General features: G+C 37.9%; 1 protein-coding gene across 3 annotated transcripts; it reads left to right on the forward strand.

The window, feature by feature from the left end:
* The first annotated feature begins 882 nt into the window (after positions 1-882).
* Positions 883-15,421, forward strand: KCNMB3 (potassium calcium-activated channel subfamily M regulatory beta subunit 3). 3 transcript variants are annotated; one of them, XM_069472911.1, is made up of 4 exons: positions 883-1,306; positions 7,327-7,518; positions 10,780-10,978; positions 14,966-15,421. In XM_069472911.1, the coding sequence occupies exons 1-4, from the start codon at positions 1,245-1,247 to the stop codon at positions 15,032-15,034; spliced, it is 522 nt and encodes a 173-aa protein (XP_069329012.1). In that variant the 5' UTR covers positions 883-1,244; the 3' UTR covers positions 15,035-15,421. The 3 variants fall into 3 exon arrangements, 2 of the variants coding, with proteins under 2 accessions (XP_069329012.1, XP_069329011.1); XM_069472910.1 differs by lacking the exon at positions 14,966-15,421 and adding an exon at positions 12,134-12,626; XR_011233884.1 differs by lacking the exon at positions 883-1,306 and adding an exon at positions 12,134-12,610 and having other exon boundaries at positions 7,271-7,518.
* Positions 15,422-18,573: the final 3,152 nt, after the last annotated feature.

Below are 18,573 nucleotides of genomic sequence, written 5' to 3' on the forward strand. Positions count from 1 at the left end.
GGTTGAATTAATTACATAAAAGTAGCAGCAAATCATTCACTTCTTCAAAGGGAGTTACATACCAAGTTGCAGGGGGAATTTATTAGCACATCTAAATCTGAAGAGGAAAAGTTATATATTTACAAGGCTAAGTTGGAAGTAGCTGGCAGAAGGAAAAAAATTCTAGTTGCTATCAGTTTTTATTCCAAATTGCATCAGTTCGCTAAAAACAAATATTTTAAAAAGAACATAGTTCTTAACTCTAATAGAAAAATAATACAAATCAGAAATATATATTTTTTATTAAATAATATGAACATGGCTGCAAATAACAGTTTATGTAGCTATATATGCATGGATATTTATAGATGAGATTATGCCTATATTCTTGCTCACACCAACATTTTGGAAAATGTTAAGATAATTTTGCCTTGACTAAAAAACATACAGCAAAAGTGGTCTATCTGGCATTCTATCACCCACATCTCCAGGTGCCTGTAGCAATGTGTGCTACTATGATAATGATGTTCATAATTTGGGAGTATCAAAAGATCCTCAAATGTCTTTTAGGTCATCAAAGAAAGAGAAAATAATATTTGATATAGTTTTAAAAATTTTTGAGATAGTTTTTATGGTGAGTTACTTTGTGGCCCTTTGAGTCTTGAAAAACTGGAAAGGCACATATAGTATAAAAGCTAATTCTCTTAATTGGAACATGCAATTAACCAGAAAAACCCATTCTCTAAGCTTGCACTCTAACAGACAATTTGTGGAAAAGGAAACGTGGCCAGGGCAAAACATTTCCTCTTCTTATAAAGCTTGAACTGAGTATGTCCCTCACCGATTACAGAGGGTCTCCTGGGCCTCAGAACTTTCCACAAGCTTTTAGGTCTCTATGGCGATGCACTCGGCTGCTGAAGCGGAAACACAGGCGATAAGGTGGCGGCAGGCACCGGGCAACATACAGGGGAGCAGCTTGGGCTGCAGAAGACCACGCAGGTCCTTCTTGAGCGTCTAGGACTGACTGCTCCGCCTCGCAGGGCAACTGAAGGGCCGCCCGGGCCGGCCTGCCGGGTCCCGCTTCTCCAGGAGAGCACGCGCGGGCCGCAGCTCCCAGACGCCTGGCTCTGCTGGCTGCAGCTGCGCTGGGGGCTGGGGGTCCCTCTGGGACTCCACTTCCTGGATGCTTAAGCTTCGGCCTTCTCCCGCCCTCAGAGGGCACGACACAGCTGAACGGGGTCCATTCTGCTCAGCCCCCTAGTCTCATGCAGCCCTTCAGCATTCCCGTTCAAATTACGCTCCAGGACAGCCGGCGGCGCCAGGGGAGGTAAGTCACCACCAGAATCTCTCGGCCTAGGACCGGCGTCTCACCCAACAAGCGGTTAGAAGAAGGGGGGCCATGTCGAGTTTGGGGGTTGAGTGTGGCCTTTGTCCTCCAAGGATGCCCACTTGCCACGCCTCCTAGGGTACCCCGAAAGCTTCCCCAGTACTGACATCACAGGGCTGCATCCTTCCTTGTTGGCTCCTTCCCCTAGGTGGCAAGTTCTTGGAGGCCAGATAGACGCGGGTAGGAAGAGTCCCTCAGCACCGTGTAAACTGTCTATGTACTCTCTCAACTATGCCATCTGTACACTTTGTAGCTATTGTTATTAACCAACGACCTCTGCTCCTTAAAAGGGGAAGTGAGATAGACTGGCTTCAGGACGGCTTTTCTCCCCAGGGACGTGCAAAGCAGAGGAGCCGAGGGCCTTGAGTGAGGCGCACTCCTGCCTGCCCCGAGGTTGCGGCAGGGGGGCAGTCAGAAGTGGGCACCGAAATGGAAAGAAGAGCAGTGCCTGGGGGTGTTTGAGAAATGAGAGATTAAAGGCCTGCCGGCTTATTCCTGGGAGGGGCGCATTTCACAGCCAAGTTCAAATCACTGTCAGGAAACTTGCATATTTTTTAGTGGCTCAGGTGGAGTTGAGAGCTGAGAGTGTGGAAACATTAAAGATGGTAATGGTTTCACGTTACCGACTGCTACTATCATTTAACTACACTCATGGATATTTGAGAGGAGAATGGAGGAAGAGAGTGAGATACAGGGGTTTGGATGGGGTGGGGGTTTAGAGAGGAAGCAACAAAGAGACTACAGAGGAAAGAAAGAGACTCATCTCTCCTAGACATGAACTAATTCTTTTGTGAACAATTAAAGTGAATCATTGTATGGCAAAAGATCAAATGACAAACATGCAAGCAAACAAGTTTTAATGCCCTGTTCATAACATCATTAACTAGATATAAAGGCAGCCGTATTGTTCTCAAAGCAATGTAGTATCCCATTTTCATTTCTGAAATGCCCAATTGGATTATTGCTCTTTCCTCTTGCCGAACTTGATGAACCGTCTTGACTTTACTCAACCTTATTTTCTGTTTCAAAAGAAGTTGTTAAATAATTTTGTAATTAAAAAATGGAAGGATAAAAATCATTACCAAAGTCTCCTCTGCAACAAAAACAAATTACAGGAAAATATTAATTTAACATATCCAATGCTTAGAAGTTACATACACATGTGAAATGAGTGTCAGGTGGTAATTATGAAGCTTTGATGAGCCGCAGCACCTTTCTAAGGAACGCTTCTTGTACAAGTTTCGGTGTTGGAGGGAGAGGCTGCTGGCTTCTGTGGGGATCACACCCAGATGACTGTGTTCAGACTCTTTGTAATGGAGTTTGCTGCAGGCTAAGCCAGAAAGAACCTGTAGCAATATATAGTACTCATGTCTGTTAGGAAAATCAGTCCTGTCTGCAGTGAAAACAACAGAAGAGGGGTCGATACTGCCTTGACTATGAATAAAACACCTCAAGGTAATACACTGGTTAGAAGTGGAGATGTATTACTGGCAAAAAAGAATAAAATGCTTTATATCCATCTCACTGAGGAGAGAGCAAACGAGATGGTTCTTCAGTGCTTTGAGATCCTTGGTGTCTAAGTGTGCTTGTAAATACCACGAAGTTAATTACAGGGCTGTTTATGGTCTGGGAAAACTGGAAACAACTCAGTAATATTTAGCAGTAAGGAAATGGTTAAGGAAATATGGCATATCCAATTGATGGAATATTATGTAGCCAATACAAGGGTACAAAGAACTGTTAATGACATGGGAAAGTGCTTTTTATGTTAAACAGAAAAGACAAGATAAAAAAAAAAACACCCCAAACTATATCTAGTGTGATCTTATTCTACTTAAAACACTATAAAGAGGAAGGGGAATAACCCAGCAAGTGAACAGAAAGTACGTTACTTTCACAAATCCTTTGATATTTGTTCAGGCATTCTTTATGGCTAAGTTTGTGATCAAGCCTCACAATGCTCCATACATGCTTGAGAAGAATATATATTCTGTAGGGGTCAGTATTTTATGTTTATCATTTAGATTAAAATTTTTAATTGCTTTGTTCAAATATATTTCCTTATTGATTTGTCTGGGTCGAGCTATCAATTACTGAGGGAGTAAATGAAAATATCTCATAATTTGATAGCAGATTTTATCTATTTCTCCCTATAGTTTGGTCAAAGAGGCAATGCTGTTAGGTACACACAAATGAACATTGTTATATCTTCCAGGTAAATTGAACCTTAATCAGTGTTATTACTTTCTTCTAATAAAGTTTTTTATTTTAAGATTCATATCAGCTTGTTTCTTGTTGCATTTTGTCTATAAATTTCAACTTTTCTGTATGTGTATTTTACATGTATCTTTTGTAAAAACAAATACAGATGCTCCTCAACGTGGATGGTGCTATGTCCTGATAAACTCATCATAAGTTGAAAATATTGTAAGTCGAAACCTTACAAGTACTGGTTGTTTACCCTTGTGATCATGTGGCTGACTGGGTGCCATGGCTCGCTGCCTCTTTCCAGCATCTCGAGAGAGTATGGTACTGTATATTGTTAGCCCAGGAAATAATCAAAATTCAAAATTCCAATTACTGTTTCTACTGAATGGGTATTGCTTTTGCACCATGGTAAAGTCAAACAATTGTAAGTCAGGGACCATCTGTGTATCTTTAAATCTAGTTTGACAATCTTTATTAACTGGATCATTTAACCCATTTAGGTTTATTGTAATTACTGATATACCAATAGAGTAACATTATTCTTTCATGTTATTTTGTGCTTTCTATGTGTCTTGTCTTTTTCATGAGTTTTTTCCTCTTTTTTCTTACCTTCTTTTGGATTGATATTTTTCCCTTCCCTTCTTTCTCCCTCTGCTAGTTTGAAAGTATCACCTATTTCTGCTCTTTTAGGGGACAGTCTAGATATTTAGCATGCAGAGTTGATCTGTGTTATACTCTGGCTATTTTGTGGATCCAGCTCTCTGTTTCCTAATTATCTTTTCAGACATATCTAATTGACTGTTAAATCTGTTAAGTTTTTACTTTCAATTATCTTATTTTTCATTTCTAGAAATTCTATTTGCTTCTTTTTAATATTAGCTTGGTCAAATTTTAAAGTCTCTTGCTTTTTCTGATATTTTCAATCATTCATTTCCTTTATTTCTTTAAACATATTACAGATACATAATACATATTTTATATTCTGTTCAAATATCTGAAAATTTTGTGGATCTGACTTTGTTGTCTATTTTTTAGCAAAGGCCTAGATTTCCTTGTGCGTTTTATGAATGAGAGCACATACTCCTTAGAAATTTGTAGGATTATTTCAAGGCCTAAGGTGGAGCTGGGCTCCTACAGAGGAGATATGTATTTGCTTCTGCCAGGTGGCAAAGGGCACTACCTACTTAAACAACATTAAAATTCTTAGCTAGAGGCTTTTGCATTACCCAGGTAGTGTGAATTCCGGCTAAAATCTCTCGAGGATTACTCTAAGGTTATAAAATTTCAGGGGAGATCGTAATTTTCCTCCTCTAGTCAGTGTCAAGTTTTGAGAAAGGAATTTTTCTTGCAATCACCTATGGAGTTGTTTGTGTGTGGAGTGTGGAGGGAAGGATTATTTCTAGTTCAACCTGACACTGAGTCTTAGGTCCTTTGGGGTCCCAGCCCTAGTTGAATGGTATATTGAATTCCATACCTTGGATAGGCCCTGGGCATTATCTCCTGTCCCTGTGACCCTACAAACTGTGAAACTAAGGCTCAGGTTCACCAATTCTGCATATGGCCCCAAGGGAAAACTGCTTCTCTCCACTTTCCTCTCGGTTCCTACTTTCACGTAGTTTTTGTCCTTTGAATGTTTCCAACTCTTTTTTTTAAGCTTTGTCTATAATTTTTAGTTGTTTGCAGTTAGAGTGGGTGTCTAGTCTACCATACTGCTGAAACAGAAGCCTATTACTTTTACAATAATAAAGACATGTCTGTGTTAATTTTTAATTATTATTTTATATTATCCCTTTTGACAAATATGAAATAACTTCTTTACAAGGGATCTATAAGATTTTCAACTTTTCATAAAGCCTTGGCACAAAGTGGACAGAAATATTAGAAATAGAGAGTCTAGTCTAGGATACCACCAGGCCTGTCTTATTCCTAAATTAGAGCAGAATCAGGTTATGCCGATTTCGTATAACATACCATTATAATTGGGTACATTAAATGAATATATTAGAAATGCCATAGAGACCTCATTATAACCCTTTTCACCCATGGATTCCAAGGATATCTTACAATAAGCTTCCAAGATACCTTATGCTACAGAGCCAGTTTCAGAGCACAAGGGAAAATTCAGGGCATTGGTTATTGGAAACTAAAAAAAATATCCAAATCTTACTTTAGAGCTAAAACTCTCTCCTTAATCTACCATATCTGTTGATAAATTATAAAATGTACTGGCTCAAATTTTATTAAAATTACTTTTTGTGCTCCTTCTCTGAGGCTGGGATGATAGAGGATGAGCAAAATATCCAAGGGGGCTAAAAATACCCAGCCAGATCCTCAGTTCCCAGAGTAGTGTTAACCACAGAGTCCTGCCGTCTTCCGAGGTCAGGGCTTCCCAGTGCAGCTCCTGGGACTCTCTGGATTGTCTGACATTCCCTCCCTCTCTTCATCTAAAGATGTTGCTGAGGGGAAAGGGAGCTGGAGTGAGGAAAGGGGAAGGCTGTGGCATAAGGTATGAAATTTGATTTTGGGAAAAAAAACAACTAGTAATTCCCTTGGTAGGGTTTTGCTTGGCTTTGAAATTTAGTAAGCTTTTAGGCAGCTGATGGAGCCTGAGTTTCTACCATTAGAGCTGCATTTGTTTGGCTTAAGATTTCATTAATCTTTTTAAAATGGAAATACCTCTGGAACTCAAATGGTTACTGAGCAGGGAACAGCAAATCAGTGACATTGACCATAGGCAGTGGTGGGACTCTGGCCAACTGGAGAACACACCCCTGTCCACAGGGGCAGCCACTGCTCAGCCAGCTGTTCATATGCAGGAATCTGGATCTTGTGATTTTTTCAAAAGTCAGAAACCATCATTTTTATGAGAAATGTCATGATTTTTAAAGTGTTAGCAACTTATCCCACATTAAAAAAAAAAAGAAAAAAAAAGCAGCACAGAAAAGACCAAACAAAACACATCTGTGGGCTGTATGCTGTCCATGGGCCACCAGTTTGCAACCTTTGTGTTGGACTTTACCATTCACTAGGTACCCCATTCAGAAAGAATTTATCACATCCTTTGCTGGAGCAGGTTTTCAGGTAGAGCAGAGAGAGAGAGAAAGAAGAAATGCAGGGACACTCATACAGAGCTGTGAGTGGACAGAGAGGAGGAAAAGAGGGGTGAGGGGAGAGAAGAAGCAGTGAAAACTTCATTCATAATTCTGAGTGGACTGGGCCATGGGTCCAAAGCCTGGTGGTGGATATGCTGCCTTTCCAACAGGTGACTGTGAAAGAACAAGTCAAACCTTACTATTTCAAGATGCTGTTAAATTCCACATATGAACTTTCTGAGTCATTCTTTCCATATGGAATTTATAAGAGAATGTAAAAAATATTTTCAGGAGGAATGTGCAATATCCTTGAAAGATAAATAAATTCATAACACTTATTTACATAAAACAAAAGAAAGCCACTTATAGTCATTGATTAAACAGATTTCTAAAGACTTCTGCCAGGCAACATTCCTTAATCTTATGTGTTACAATATCTTTAAAAATACTTGATAACATGTAACACATCATTTTAGTTGTTTAGATGGATAGGACTTTTTACCGATTTCTAAACGTGGGACTTCATTGTGTTGCATTGAACCTGCTCATGGCCTGCTGGTGGGAGGCGAATGGGATTATCCCTCCACCCCCCATGGCTTGGTAAATGTTCCCACTTCTTTCTGAGCTTATCACAATGTCTCCTCCTCACTTTCCCCAAAGGACAGCCTTTCCTACCTCAGGGAAGAAGAGAGGTACAGACTACGATGATGGAGACCTAGCAGCTGTGCACAAGAAGCTGCCGTCCAGTGCTGGAGAGGACCGAGCCATGCTGCTAGGGTTTGCAATGATGGGCTTCTCAGTCCTAATGTTCTTCTTGCTTGGAACAACCATCCTAAAGCCTTTCATGCTCAGGTAAGAAACAGAAAGGAGATCCAGAGTTTCCAGTTCAGGTCAGATCCAGACACAATAGTAAAGGAGAGGAGGCTGGCTTTGGTTTCTCCAGTCTCGGCCTTCCTGATGTGGTCCAGGACAGGGAAGATACAATACCTGGCCCTCTCTCAGTGCTGGGGGTTGCTGGGTGTGAAGGAAGAGGTGGTAAGAAAGTTGAAGATATTCCTTTGTCTCCCTCCACCCCCCATCTCATAATCCACATATAACATAATCCACAAACTAGATACTCATTAGGTCATAAATTCTCCCTTTAAAATGTACATATTCCAGGGAAAGGTTAAACTTGTATGTGAGCACAATAAAAGTTTTATGAGTCTGAAGTTTTTGACTTTGACAATGTAGACATGGTACAAAGTAGTTGCTCAGTCAATATTAGTCCCTTTCTTTTCTTTTCATCAGTTTCCTTATTAAATACACGTAACAATACAATTGACCCGTGAACAACATGGGTTTGAACTGAGCAGGTCCACATACACGTGCATTTTCTTCCGCCTCTGCCATCCCTGAGACAGCAAGACCACCCCCTCCCCTTCCTCCACCTGTTCAACATGAAGACAGCGGGGATGAAGACCTTTATGATGATCCACTTCCACTTAAGGAATAGTAAATGTATTTCTCTTCCTTATGATTTTCTTAATGACATTTTATTTTCTCTAGCTTTATTGCAACTGTTTATGTTATAGTAAAGCTATTTTAATCTTCACTTTATAAATCAGAAAGCTGAGGTTCAGAAAGGCCAAGAAACTTGCCCAAGGTCACATAGCCAGTAAGTAATACGCTTGTCATTAATACCTAAGGAAGTTTGCTGAAATGAGAGGATGGGGATTTTGGATTTTCATTATGGCAGGGGAGGAGCTGTTTAATTTTGGAGGATGGCTCACACAACATGGAGCACTTTGAGGAAGGTCAGGACAGAGTGGGGGTAAAGCCAGAGAAGCTTTCGCTTTGGACAGCCAAAGAGTGACTGAAGGCCGGGGGATTGGGAAAAAAGTGGCCCAGGAGTTCACTGAGGGAAAGGGGTCATAGAAAAGGACATGGGTGGCCTATGTTGGTTATTTATCAGATTCATCTCCTGCCATTCCTCGGTTACCATTGTTAAGGCAAAATGTAGAGGTCACCATCCACTATAGCACTACGGTCCCACTATTAGGATTCCAGAAGAATCTTTTCTTTAGTATCAGCACCAGGAGAAACTGTGCTGCTCCTGATCAACCAGCTTACTTTTACTCAATGAACAGGAATCATGTATCTGGTGTGTTCATTGCTTTGGCTGCTAGGAAGCTCAGAGGCACATTTGTATCTTGGTTCTCATAACTACAAGGGATCTTTTGATTGGCAGGTTACATGTTTGTGTGCACTCCTGACTTCAGTCTAGCTTTTTCTCCTCCTTTTCCTGTTATTCCATTTTCTTATCTATTTTTTTAAAAAAATTTAGCTGCATTACATGTATCTATGTAAGTTGAGTAAATGTATGTGTGTATGTATGTACATGTGTGCTCAGGCAGAGCATATTATTTTTTTAAATGTGATATATTTGGAAGATTTTTCTTTTTTTTTTTTTTTGATCAGGATCTCTGGTTGGAGTACGGTGGCATCATCATAGCTCACTGCAACCTCAAACTCCTGGGCTCAAGTGATCCTCCTGCCTCAGCTTCCTGAGTAGATGGGACTACAGGTGCATGCCATCCTGCCCAGCTAATTTTTTCTATTTTTTGTAGAGACAGGGGTCTCACTATGTTGCTCAGGCTGGTCTCAAACTCCTGGCTTCAAGTGATCCTCCTGCCTTGGCCTCCCAAAGTGCCAGTACAGGCATGAGCTACTGTATCCAGTCTAGATTTGGGAGATGTTTTGAAGATAACTTTTTTTTCTTTTCTTATTTTTTTCTTTTTCTTTTCTTTTTAGTGAATATCCCCATCAGAAGAGTTATATGAAGATACCCTTTTCAAGCTGGCACCAAACTGTTGCTCATATTTAAGTTTTACTTTTCTAAGATTTCTGGAAATTGTTGAGTTAATTTAGTGAATGCTTAAGAGTGGTACATTGTCATGTCTCTCTTGCCTTACAGTCTTGTGCCATCTCAGAGAGTCGTTTTGCTCCATAAAAGGTGGTAGTTAAGAAGCCCTGCTTTCCAAACATTGTGACTTCAGAGCTTGCTAATCTAACTTTCTGTGTTTAAGGCAACAGTAAATAAACATAGGGACCCACCTAGATGTGAGTGTGAGGGCACATGAGGAGCTGGTCGCGTACATTCAATCAAAGCATTTCTTCTCACCCTCATTTACTTTATCTTGGACTTTTTCTCTAATTATTTCATACATATACGTAAATCCTTTCTCCGTCAACCTCTACAAGGTCTTCATGGCAGGAATTTTGTCTGTTGCTTCTCGTAGCACCTAGGACATTCTGTGTATATAGCACATGTACAAATTTTCCAGGAATGTTTTCCAAGTAAAATTTACTTCAGCACATTTATGGAGCATCTACTATGTGAGAGGCATTCTGCTTCATGCCTTGAGGAACATAAAGATGAATAGGCTGTAGCTCCTGACCTCAAGGAACTTGCTGATAGCAAAAACATGGTTAAGTATTCTGATGAGAGATTCCTTGTATGGTTTGCACTTGCCTCCCTGCAAGTAGAGTGGGCATATGGAATTGTACCTTGTCACCAGATCTTCTGTAGGCTATGTTGACTAAGGGCCCTGTAGTGTCGGGCTCCTTCCAAAGGCACATTTTCATCTTGAGATAATGAGGCAGGCAGGAGAGATGGTATTTCTGAGTGAGCGTGAATCTTGGTGGTTATAGTACGTTGCTTAGAGTATGGTTCTCCAAATACCTGCATCTCAAATACTGTTAAATATTCAGATTCCTGGGCCTCAACTCAGACCTATTGAAACAGAGTATCTAGGAGTGAAACCCTAAAATCCACGGTTTAACAAATTCTTTATTCTAACAGACTCATTCAGGTGATTCTGAAGTTTGAAAACCATTGATCTTAGTGTTGGTATAGTGAGGAATACGCCAGTGGGATCAGAAGTGGGATGAAACTTGGCAGCGTGCTGCTGTTTATCCTGTCTCTGTGTCCCCCGTGCTCCCTGATGGTTAGGTGCCCTCTCTAACGGCCCTACGCTGCAATGAAGTACACAAATCCCTCTGGCTACCATACTAGAAATGTAGAACTGAATTTTCTAGTAGGTGAAAAGCATTTATTTTTTCACATTGAAGCACTTGGAGAGAAGAATCAAACTGCACTACCGTCCACACACGTATCATGGATGACTGGCTGGACTGTGCTTTCACCTGTGGTGTGGACTGCCGCGGTCAGGGGAAGTTCCCGTGTCTTCAGGTGTTTGTGAACCTCACTCATTCAGGTCACAAAGCTCTCCTACATTACAATGAAGAGGCTGTCCAGATAAATTCCAAGGTAATGGAAAGTTCATGTAATTAAAGAGTTCTTACTGCAATAACCCTTCCATGCCAGACTGTCTCTAGCAGGGTACAAAACCCATGGCTGTCTTTAGGGATAAATCTATTTGCTTCTAGTGAACAATTTTATAGTGATCAAGTCAGGATAAATGAAGCTAAAAGCATTCTTGGAGGGAAATGGCATATATATAGAGAAAAGGGATTATTCCAGTTTCACAAATTGGTGTCTGGAATTTACAGGCTGAGCCAATGTGCAGTCATTTGCGGGCAGTCTTGCTTTCGGGAGAGCCCACTCCCTATCATATCAAAAGTGTTAAAATGTACTCACAGTCTACTATAAATCAAACAATTTTTTAATCAAAGAAATTTAAAGGTTTATAATTTTTATTTTAATAAGTTATATAACTGGGTCATATGATTTACAGTTTACATTTACACCTAACTATAAAAGTTGTTAGCTGATATGTTGTTACACTTTGTGTATTTAATTGAGCACTAATTTCAATTTGAAGATTTCTGTTTTCTATTTTGGATGCAATAATTTTTGAGGTTTCAAACATTTTGTAGGCCCTTAGCACAGAACCTCAAGTGTCTAATGGATATGTTAATAAACCTCAAGCTTTTTGGAAAAGTCACCAGCTGATAGAGACCCCTTCTCCACTGGTTCTGCCTCCCAGGAACCAAAGCCCAGGTGGGCCTCCCTCTCTGTGAGCCTAGAGCAAAAGCCCCAATGTGCTGCCCTTTAGGGAAAGGTTTGGCGACAGGAGACCAAGACAAAGACAACAGAGGCACTATTAGGTGTTGAAAGCTTGTAGTAGGGCTTAATACGTTTTTGCTGAATGGACAAATGGATTTGTTGGGTTAATGTTCAGAAAGAGAACAAGGACCTGCAGGTGGGGAGGAGTCATATTCCTTTTGAAGTTGGTCACTGCTTTTCCTGCAATGTTATATAGTCTAAGAATTCCTTCCCATATCCTTGCTTAGTGCCTGGAAATGGCCATTTCACTCTGGCCCTCCTGCTATGTAATATTTTACCATTTTCTAAGATTGAAACTCCCCTCTGGAAGCTTCAGCCTGACACTATTTCAGAATCAGAACTGTTACGTGCTCGGTATTGGTGACAGTGCCCTTTTTTCCTCCTCTATATTCCTAGTGCTTTTACACACCTAAGTGCCACCGAAATAGGAATGATTTGCTCAACAGTGCTCTGGACATAAAGGAATTCTTCGATCACAAAAATGGAACCCCCTTTTCATGCTTCTACAGTCCAGACAGCCAATCTGAAGATGTCATTCTTATAAAAAAGTATGACCAAATGGTTATCTTCCACTGTTTATTTTGGCCTTCATTGACTCTGCTAGGTGGTGCCTTGATTGTCGGCATGGTGAGATTAACACAGCACCTGTCTTTACTGTGTGAAAAATATAGCACTGCGGTCAGAGATGAGGTAGGTGCCAAAGTACCCTATAAGGAACAGCATCGGTTCAAACTGTGGAGTACGGGGAGGAGCAAAGGAAGGAGCAGAGAAATCTTAAGGTGGTGGCCAAATTAAAGTCCTGGCCTTCAGATGCCTGCAGTTTCTGCAGTTGAGGACCTAATTATTCTTGCTTGTAAACTAATCATGTAAAGGGTAATTAAAGTATCATTTGGGAAAATATTTTAAAAACCCTTATTATATATTCTATTTATTCTATAAATACATACAAATCCACCAAATTTTATACTCCAAATCTCTTTCCACATGAGCCTAGGAAGCACTTTTTGTTCCCACATGGCAAAATGAGATCAAGGTATTCTTTATCTAATTTTAGCTCTAGCTAGAATCTGTCAATATGGAAATAAACAATGAGGGTATCTAACCTATTGAACACTGAACCATCAGCCTGATTCTATGCAACATAGTTCATATTAAAACATTTCTGATAAAAAGACTATTAGTGAAGAACAGTTCATTCACTGTAGGAAGACAAAAGTCTGGTAGAAAATTTAAGAAAACATGGACCTACCATATAGTTTGTTCTTTCTTCACCGATCATGATAAAGGAGGAAAGCTGCTGCCTAGAAAATTCGTTAAGTTTAGAGTTATTGTATTTAACCATGCCATGTATCATGTGATTTTTCTTTCAACGTTTTTCTAGTTAATTATACTTACATAAGCTCATTTTACTTAGTGCACATTCTGGTAGGAGTGGGAGAAATGGCCAGAGATGTGAGGGAAAAGCTGTACTGGATTCAATATTCATCTCAGATAATCCACACCACAGAAAAGTACCACATGTGTAGTCAACAACTGTCCATACTTTAATTAATGAATCAACCATGGTTATTAAGGAATAATGTCACAAGACTCTTTCAACAAGTCCTCTCCAGGTTAAATAAGCTGAATTTGAGTTGAAAACAGTTCATTCTGATTTTTCAATGTGCCTCAAAGTGTCTCTAAAATTTTACTAAAAAATCTAAAATTATGGACAATAGAATGAGACTTTTGAAGCTACTTTTATATGTAATCAAACCAAAAACTTTGATTCTAAGTTTAACACCTTTCAGCAATTAATTTCAAGTCATAAGTTACTAAATAAGCTGCATAATTAAATAGAACAATATAGACTTGACCAGTAATGAATAATCTTTCCCCACTTTCTTGTGTGGAATGGTGGACAAAACATGTCTCAGAGTAGGATTTATTTAACTTTGTAGGCCACAACTACAACTTTAGTATGTATCCTTGGGCCAATCAGCTAAACTGAGCCTCTCTTTCTCATCTATAAAATAGATATAACCTCTACTTTCATGGGGTTATTTTAAGGAATAAACAAGGTAGAGTAAGTGAAACACCTAGCTCAGTTTGTAGCATCTAGTAGAGGTGCTCAAAAATGTTAGTGCATAGATCAAAAGAAAGATCTTATGTTAAGTTGCAATATTCAGTGAGCACTGGTACTGTTTACTGGACAGCTGGTATCTAATACCTGTAGGCTAGGGGTAGGAACTGCAAGAGCTGATTCCCCCTGCCCCCACCTCTGTTCTCTTAGTTAAATGTGATATGCACTTAAGACCCAGAACTTGCTACTTAAAAGGTTGTGGTAAATTATTTTGTATACCAAAGCCTTCTCTGTAATAAAATATATATGTATGCATGCATATTTTAAGTCATTCTTCAACTGAGATGCTACAGTTTTCTTAAATTAAGGGCACTTCTCTATTTCATTTCTTAGTAAATTTGACTTCCACCTAACAAGATGCAATTGTTGGGATTTTTCTCCTAAAAAAATTCAAAACCACTTATTTGAAACCTAAAGTGTGTGTTTCAATTACCACAGTTTTCCATTCAGATAGTGGCTACTTGGTTCATTCCAGGAAAGAGAGACATTATCCTTGGAGAACAAAGTCAATTCAAAGTTGCTCAAACCATTTGGCAAATAAATAAAATTTAAGCAATGATTTGTTTAATTGCTCAGAATTACTAAGTTATCAATGTCCATGTGTATTACTGGACAAAGAAAAACCCACGCTTACCTTCTGCCATGTTTTTGCAGCATTTCCGATAACAGAAAGCCAAACCAGTTTGTTTCTAGCCTAACTTTACTTCTAAGTTCTGGTCTTTAAGTGACTTGAAAAAAAGTCCCACTACCTATACATATACATACATACACACATATATGTATGCACATACATTTCTGCTTAAAATACAAGTAATTCTTCATGCTTAAAGGAAGTTAATATTTAAACATACATTTCTCTAATATTCATCACTTTAGTGAGGCAGAAAACCTTGCTTTTAAGGCATAATTGTTACAGATTTTCAATCGAGTATTTTTAGTCATTATTGAAAAGAATTCAAAGCCGGCTAAAGTTTGATTATAGCAACACAGATTTGCTTTTCAAAAGAAACTGCAAAGTAGAATTATTGGGGTTTTTTTGTTTATATAGTACACTAAGGATTGTTTAGACACAAGTCAAAGTAATATATATATTTTTTAATAAACAGCGTGATGTTACAGACTGCAAAGTTAAAGAAAAGCAGACATCAACAGTTTCTGATGAGCACAAACAGTAAGTGCAGTCACAGGCCAAACTTCTTGCTAGGAAAAGCAAGACTGGGAAGAGGTCTTAAATTTAGTGATACTGTATTATTCTATATTCTCAATACAATAACACATGCATCTTGCTGTGTCACATACTTTTTGGGCCATCATTAAAAGAACATTAAAAACATTTTTCTTCTAACTAATGCAGTATACCACAGGACTTCAATTCATTGAATGACAAAATATAGAGAAATAGAATTGCTACAATTATAGGGCCAAAAAAGGGTGGTTCAAACTCCTTGTTGAAGCTTCCAAAGTAAACATTTGATGTGTTAGTAAGTAGTCTTCTTTTGCTAGTGTAACATTCTCCAAGATATTAAAGTGTTGTGTTATACTCCAAAAGGATATATTTTTTAGATTTTGTTCAACCCAATTAAGTCTGAGGACTGAATCACACTGAAATCATTAACTTCATTTGAAACTTGGGTTCCATATCCAAAAACATTTCTTGAAATCAGACGAAGACCAAGTCCTCCAATCACTCTTAGGAACATAAATTGAATCTAATAAGGGGCTTTTTGTTATGAAATCAATAGATAATGACCACATTTAGAAATTCATACTAGAATTAAGTTTAGTCATTATATTTTAATATAAAACAATGAAGGTTTTCTGCTTCCTTGCTAATCTAGAAAAATTAACAAAAATAAGAATACCTAAAAATATACATGGTTCTTAGCATAACCACAAAATTATTGTAGTGACAGATTATATAAGGTTGCAGATAGATTCATAGACTTAAATGGCTTGCAAAATGCATTTAAAAACCTTGTCTGTACTTACCTACATGAGGAATGGCGCATACTGTTGGTAGTGAAAATCATTTACCTAACTACACTATATGTACAGAGCACTAATTTTTACTTTTTTTTCTCCACTAAAACTCTTCTATGTAGTTGTGTAAAAATTAAGCCAGAAATTTCCTTATGGCTCACACCTGTCACTTTATGTTAACTAGCAGGGATAAAATATTAACATACCTAAAATCAAGCAAAAGGAATGCACAGCACTAATAAAAAGGAAGTGTAAAACCTTAATCAAGTGTAATACTTGAATGAAATGTTTATTTAAAAACTAACATCCCAACTTGGGAGACTCCTAATAAATTCTAAACTCTTCTGAATTTTAGAACCTTGATATTTGTTTATATCTTTTATAAAAGATGCCTCTTGACCAGGGCTAGCAAGCAGTGTGTATACAAATAGAAATGTGTGCAAGTATATACACACCAAATGCACTAATAATAAGGAAAAGAGAACAAAATGAATTTCAAATGCCAAATTCAAGAGCTTAGTACCATGAACCTCCTCACACTAAAGCATTTTCCAAATGGCTGGAACAATGATTAAATTTTAGCCAAATTTTTTCTTAATGTCTTCTATACCATTAAAAACAAGGCATGCCAACTCTGACTTTATAAATCTAAAATACAGTGATCTGCAAAATTTTTGTAATATTAGAGCCTGAAGTGTTGAACTGTGACATTTATATTTTTCCCTATTAACCTTCTGAGGTAGAGTTATCTAATTTTATCAGGACCATAGTTATCTTGAGCTAAATCCCATAATCTTTTCAGAGAGTGAAAATAAAGTTTTAAAGAAGAAAACAAAAACAGGCTTCCCAGGCCATGGCACATAAGAAATATTTACAATTTTTAATGTAATAATTAAAAATGGTTTTCTGTTTGTATTTTCAAAAACAGCCCAGCTGTATTATTCTGTCACCAAGAATGATTATCTGATGATGCTGTCAGTGCTGAATTTTACAGTTCAGCTTTCACAATCCTACCCTTGATGAAGAGTTAATTCTCTCACAGTATAGACAATATACTCTTACAACTTTCAGGCTTCTCTTAGACATGCCCCATCTGAGCTGCATGGATATAAAGAATGTAATTCATTCAAACAACTCCTCCCTCTTCTGCCCCCTCCCTTCACATTCTGCTCTTCTCAAAAACATCTGAAGTATGAAAGTTGTCTTTAAATAGTAGAAGCACCACAATCTATTAACACCACATATTATCTTTAAACTGAAATATTTTAGTGATGTCTTGGACATCAAAATAATTTTTTAAGGTGGACTGAGTATGTGGGTCCAGCCCAGGTCTGCAGTTTGTGCAGACACAGAAACAAGAGGAACTTAAAATATTCAGGAACAGTTAACAGGCTAGCTTTAAAATGCTGCTGGAAATTAAATTTCTTCAAAGAGTTGGCAAGCATGGGCTATTGATCAAAATAGGAATTAAACAGATTTACAAAATCATTAAGAAAAGAAACAAATCAAAGTTTATGTGCTGTGAAATTTCCATGGTGCCTTTAAATAGGCTGCTCACAATTTTTTTATAATGCCAAATCACTCAATTTTTGATGGAAAAAAGAATACAGATGGACTGTGTTTTACCTATGTGAAAATCACCAATCCATTTAAAATAAAATCCAAGAGGGTATATACAGTCTAATCAAGTCATCATTTTCCTGATTAATAAGAACTACACTTTACACAAAATACTTTATCAGCAGCTGTTTTCATCAAAAAACCAATAGTTTCACAGTTGAAAAAGTTACACATTAAAATATTTTACAATTCATTATATATTCACCAGGTTCCCATTTCCCAATGGGCTTTTAATATAAAGCAGAATAGAAGGGAAAACCTCAAAGTTGATCACCTTGACACTAAGTTTTACATAGGACACTAAGAACCACAAAAAACTTAGGTTCTATCATAAAATAGCAACCAAATTCCATTCTTCTTTTAAAAATCCAATTAGAAACATCTTTTTAAAAAAAACCAAATTCTACAATAAGATTAACAGATTTCAAATTAACAACAATCTAAAAATCTTCAAAATAAATGTTTTTGTAGAGCTGAGAGTATGGTAAAAAGTTAAAGCATGATTTTCACAGTTATTTCTTGCCACCATGTGTTTAAAATTAGGTTTTACTTTCTTTAGACATTTTTCTTTTCTCCAAATAATTACCGAAGGAAATATTTCTCAAGTGACCCAATGAAACTGTAGAGCCAAAAGTTAGTTACACCACATTCACTGACAATGACGGCTGGTTACAGGAACTGTCCAATCCATGGGAACTGATCTCTGATACTGAAATAACTACAAGTGGCTATGGTCATTGCTGACTTGAAACAGATCCTAGTCATCTACGTAGCATTTAAATCAATTTTTGGTTATTTGACTTTCCGAGCATTACCTGTCCCTCATTTCTTTCTTAGATCACTTCATCTATATTCTTTATAGAATTTGTCTACACTTCTTCAAATAGAATTAATTTGGCTGTAATAATTCTTGAAAATAAATGTAAATGATAAAATAAGCTATGTGCACTGTGTGTTTTAATGGTGGAGAGGTCCTGGGAGAAGGGGAGACAACTATCTGGACTGATGTGAAAAAAAATGCAAAACTTACATAAATTTTGAGCAAGGAGGCTCAAGGCTTTTTGGCACTCGGGTAAAACACAGTTCTCTGTTAAATCTTCAGTTTCCACCATCA

Source organism: Eulemur rufifrons, chromosome 7 (assembly GCF_041146395.1).
Source record: "Eulemur rufifrons isolate Redbay chromosome 7, OSU_ERuf_1, whole genome shotgun sequence".
NCBI classification, from domain to species: Eukaryota; Metazoa; Chordata; class Mammalia; order Primates; family Lemuridae; genus Eulemur; species Eulemur rufifrons.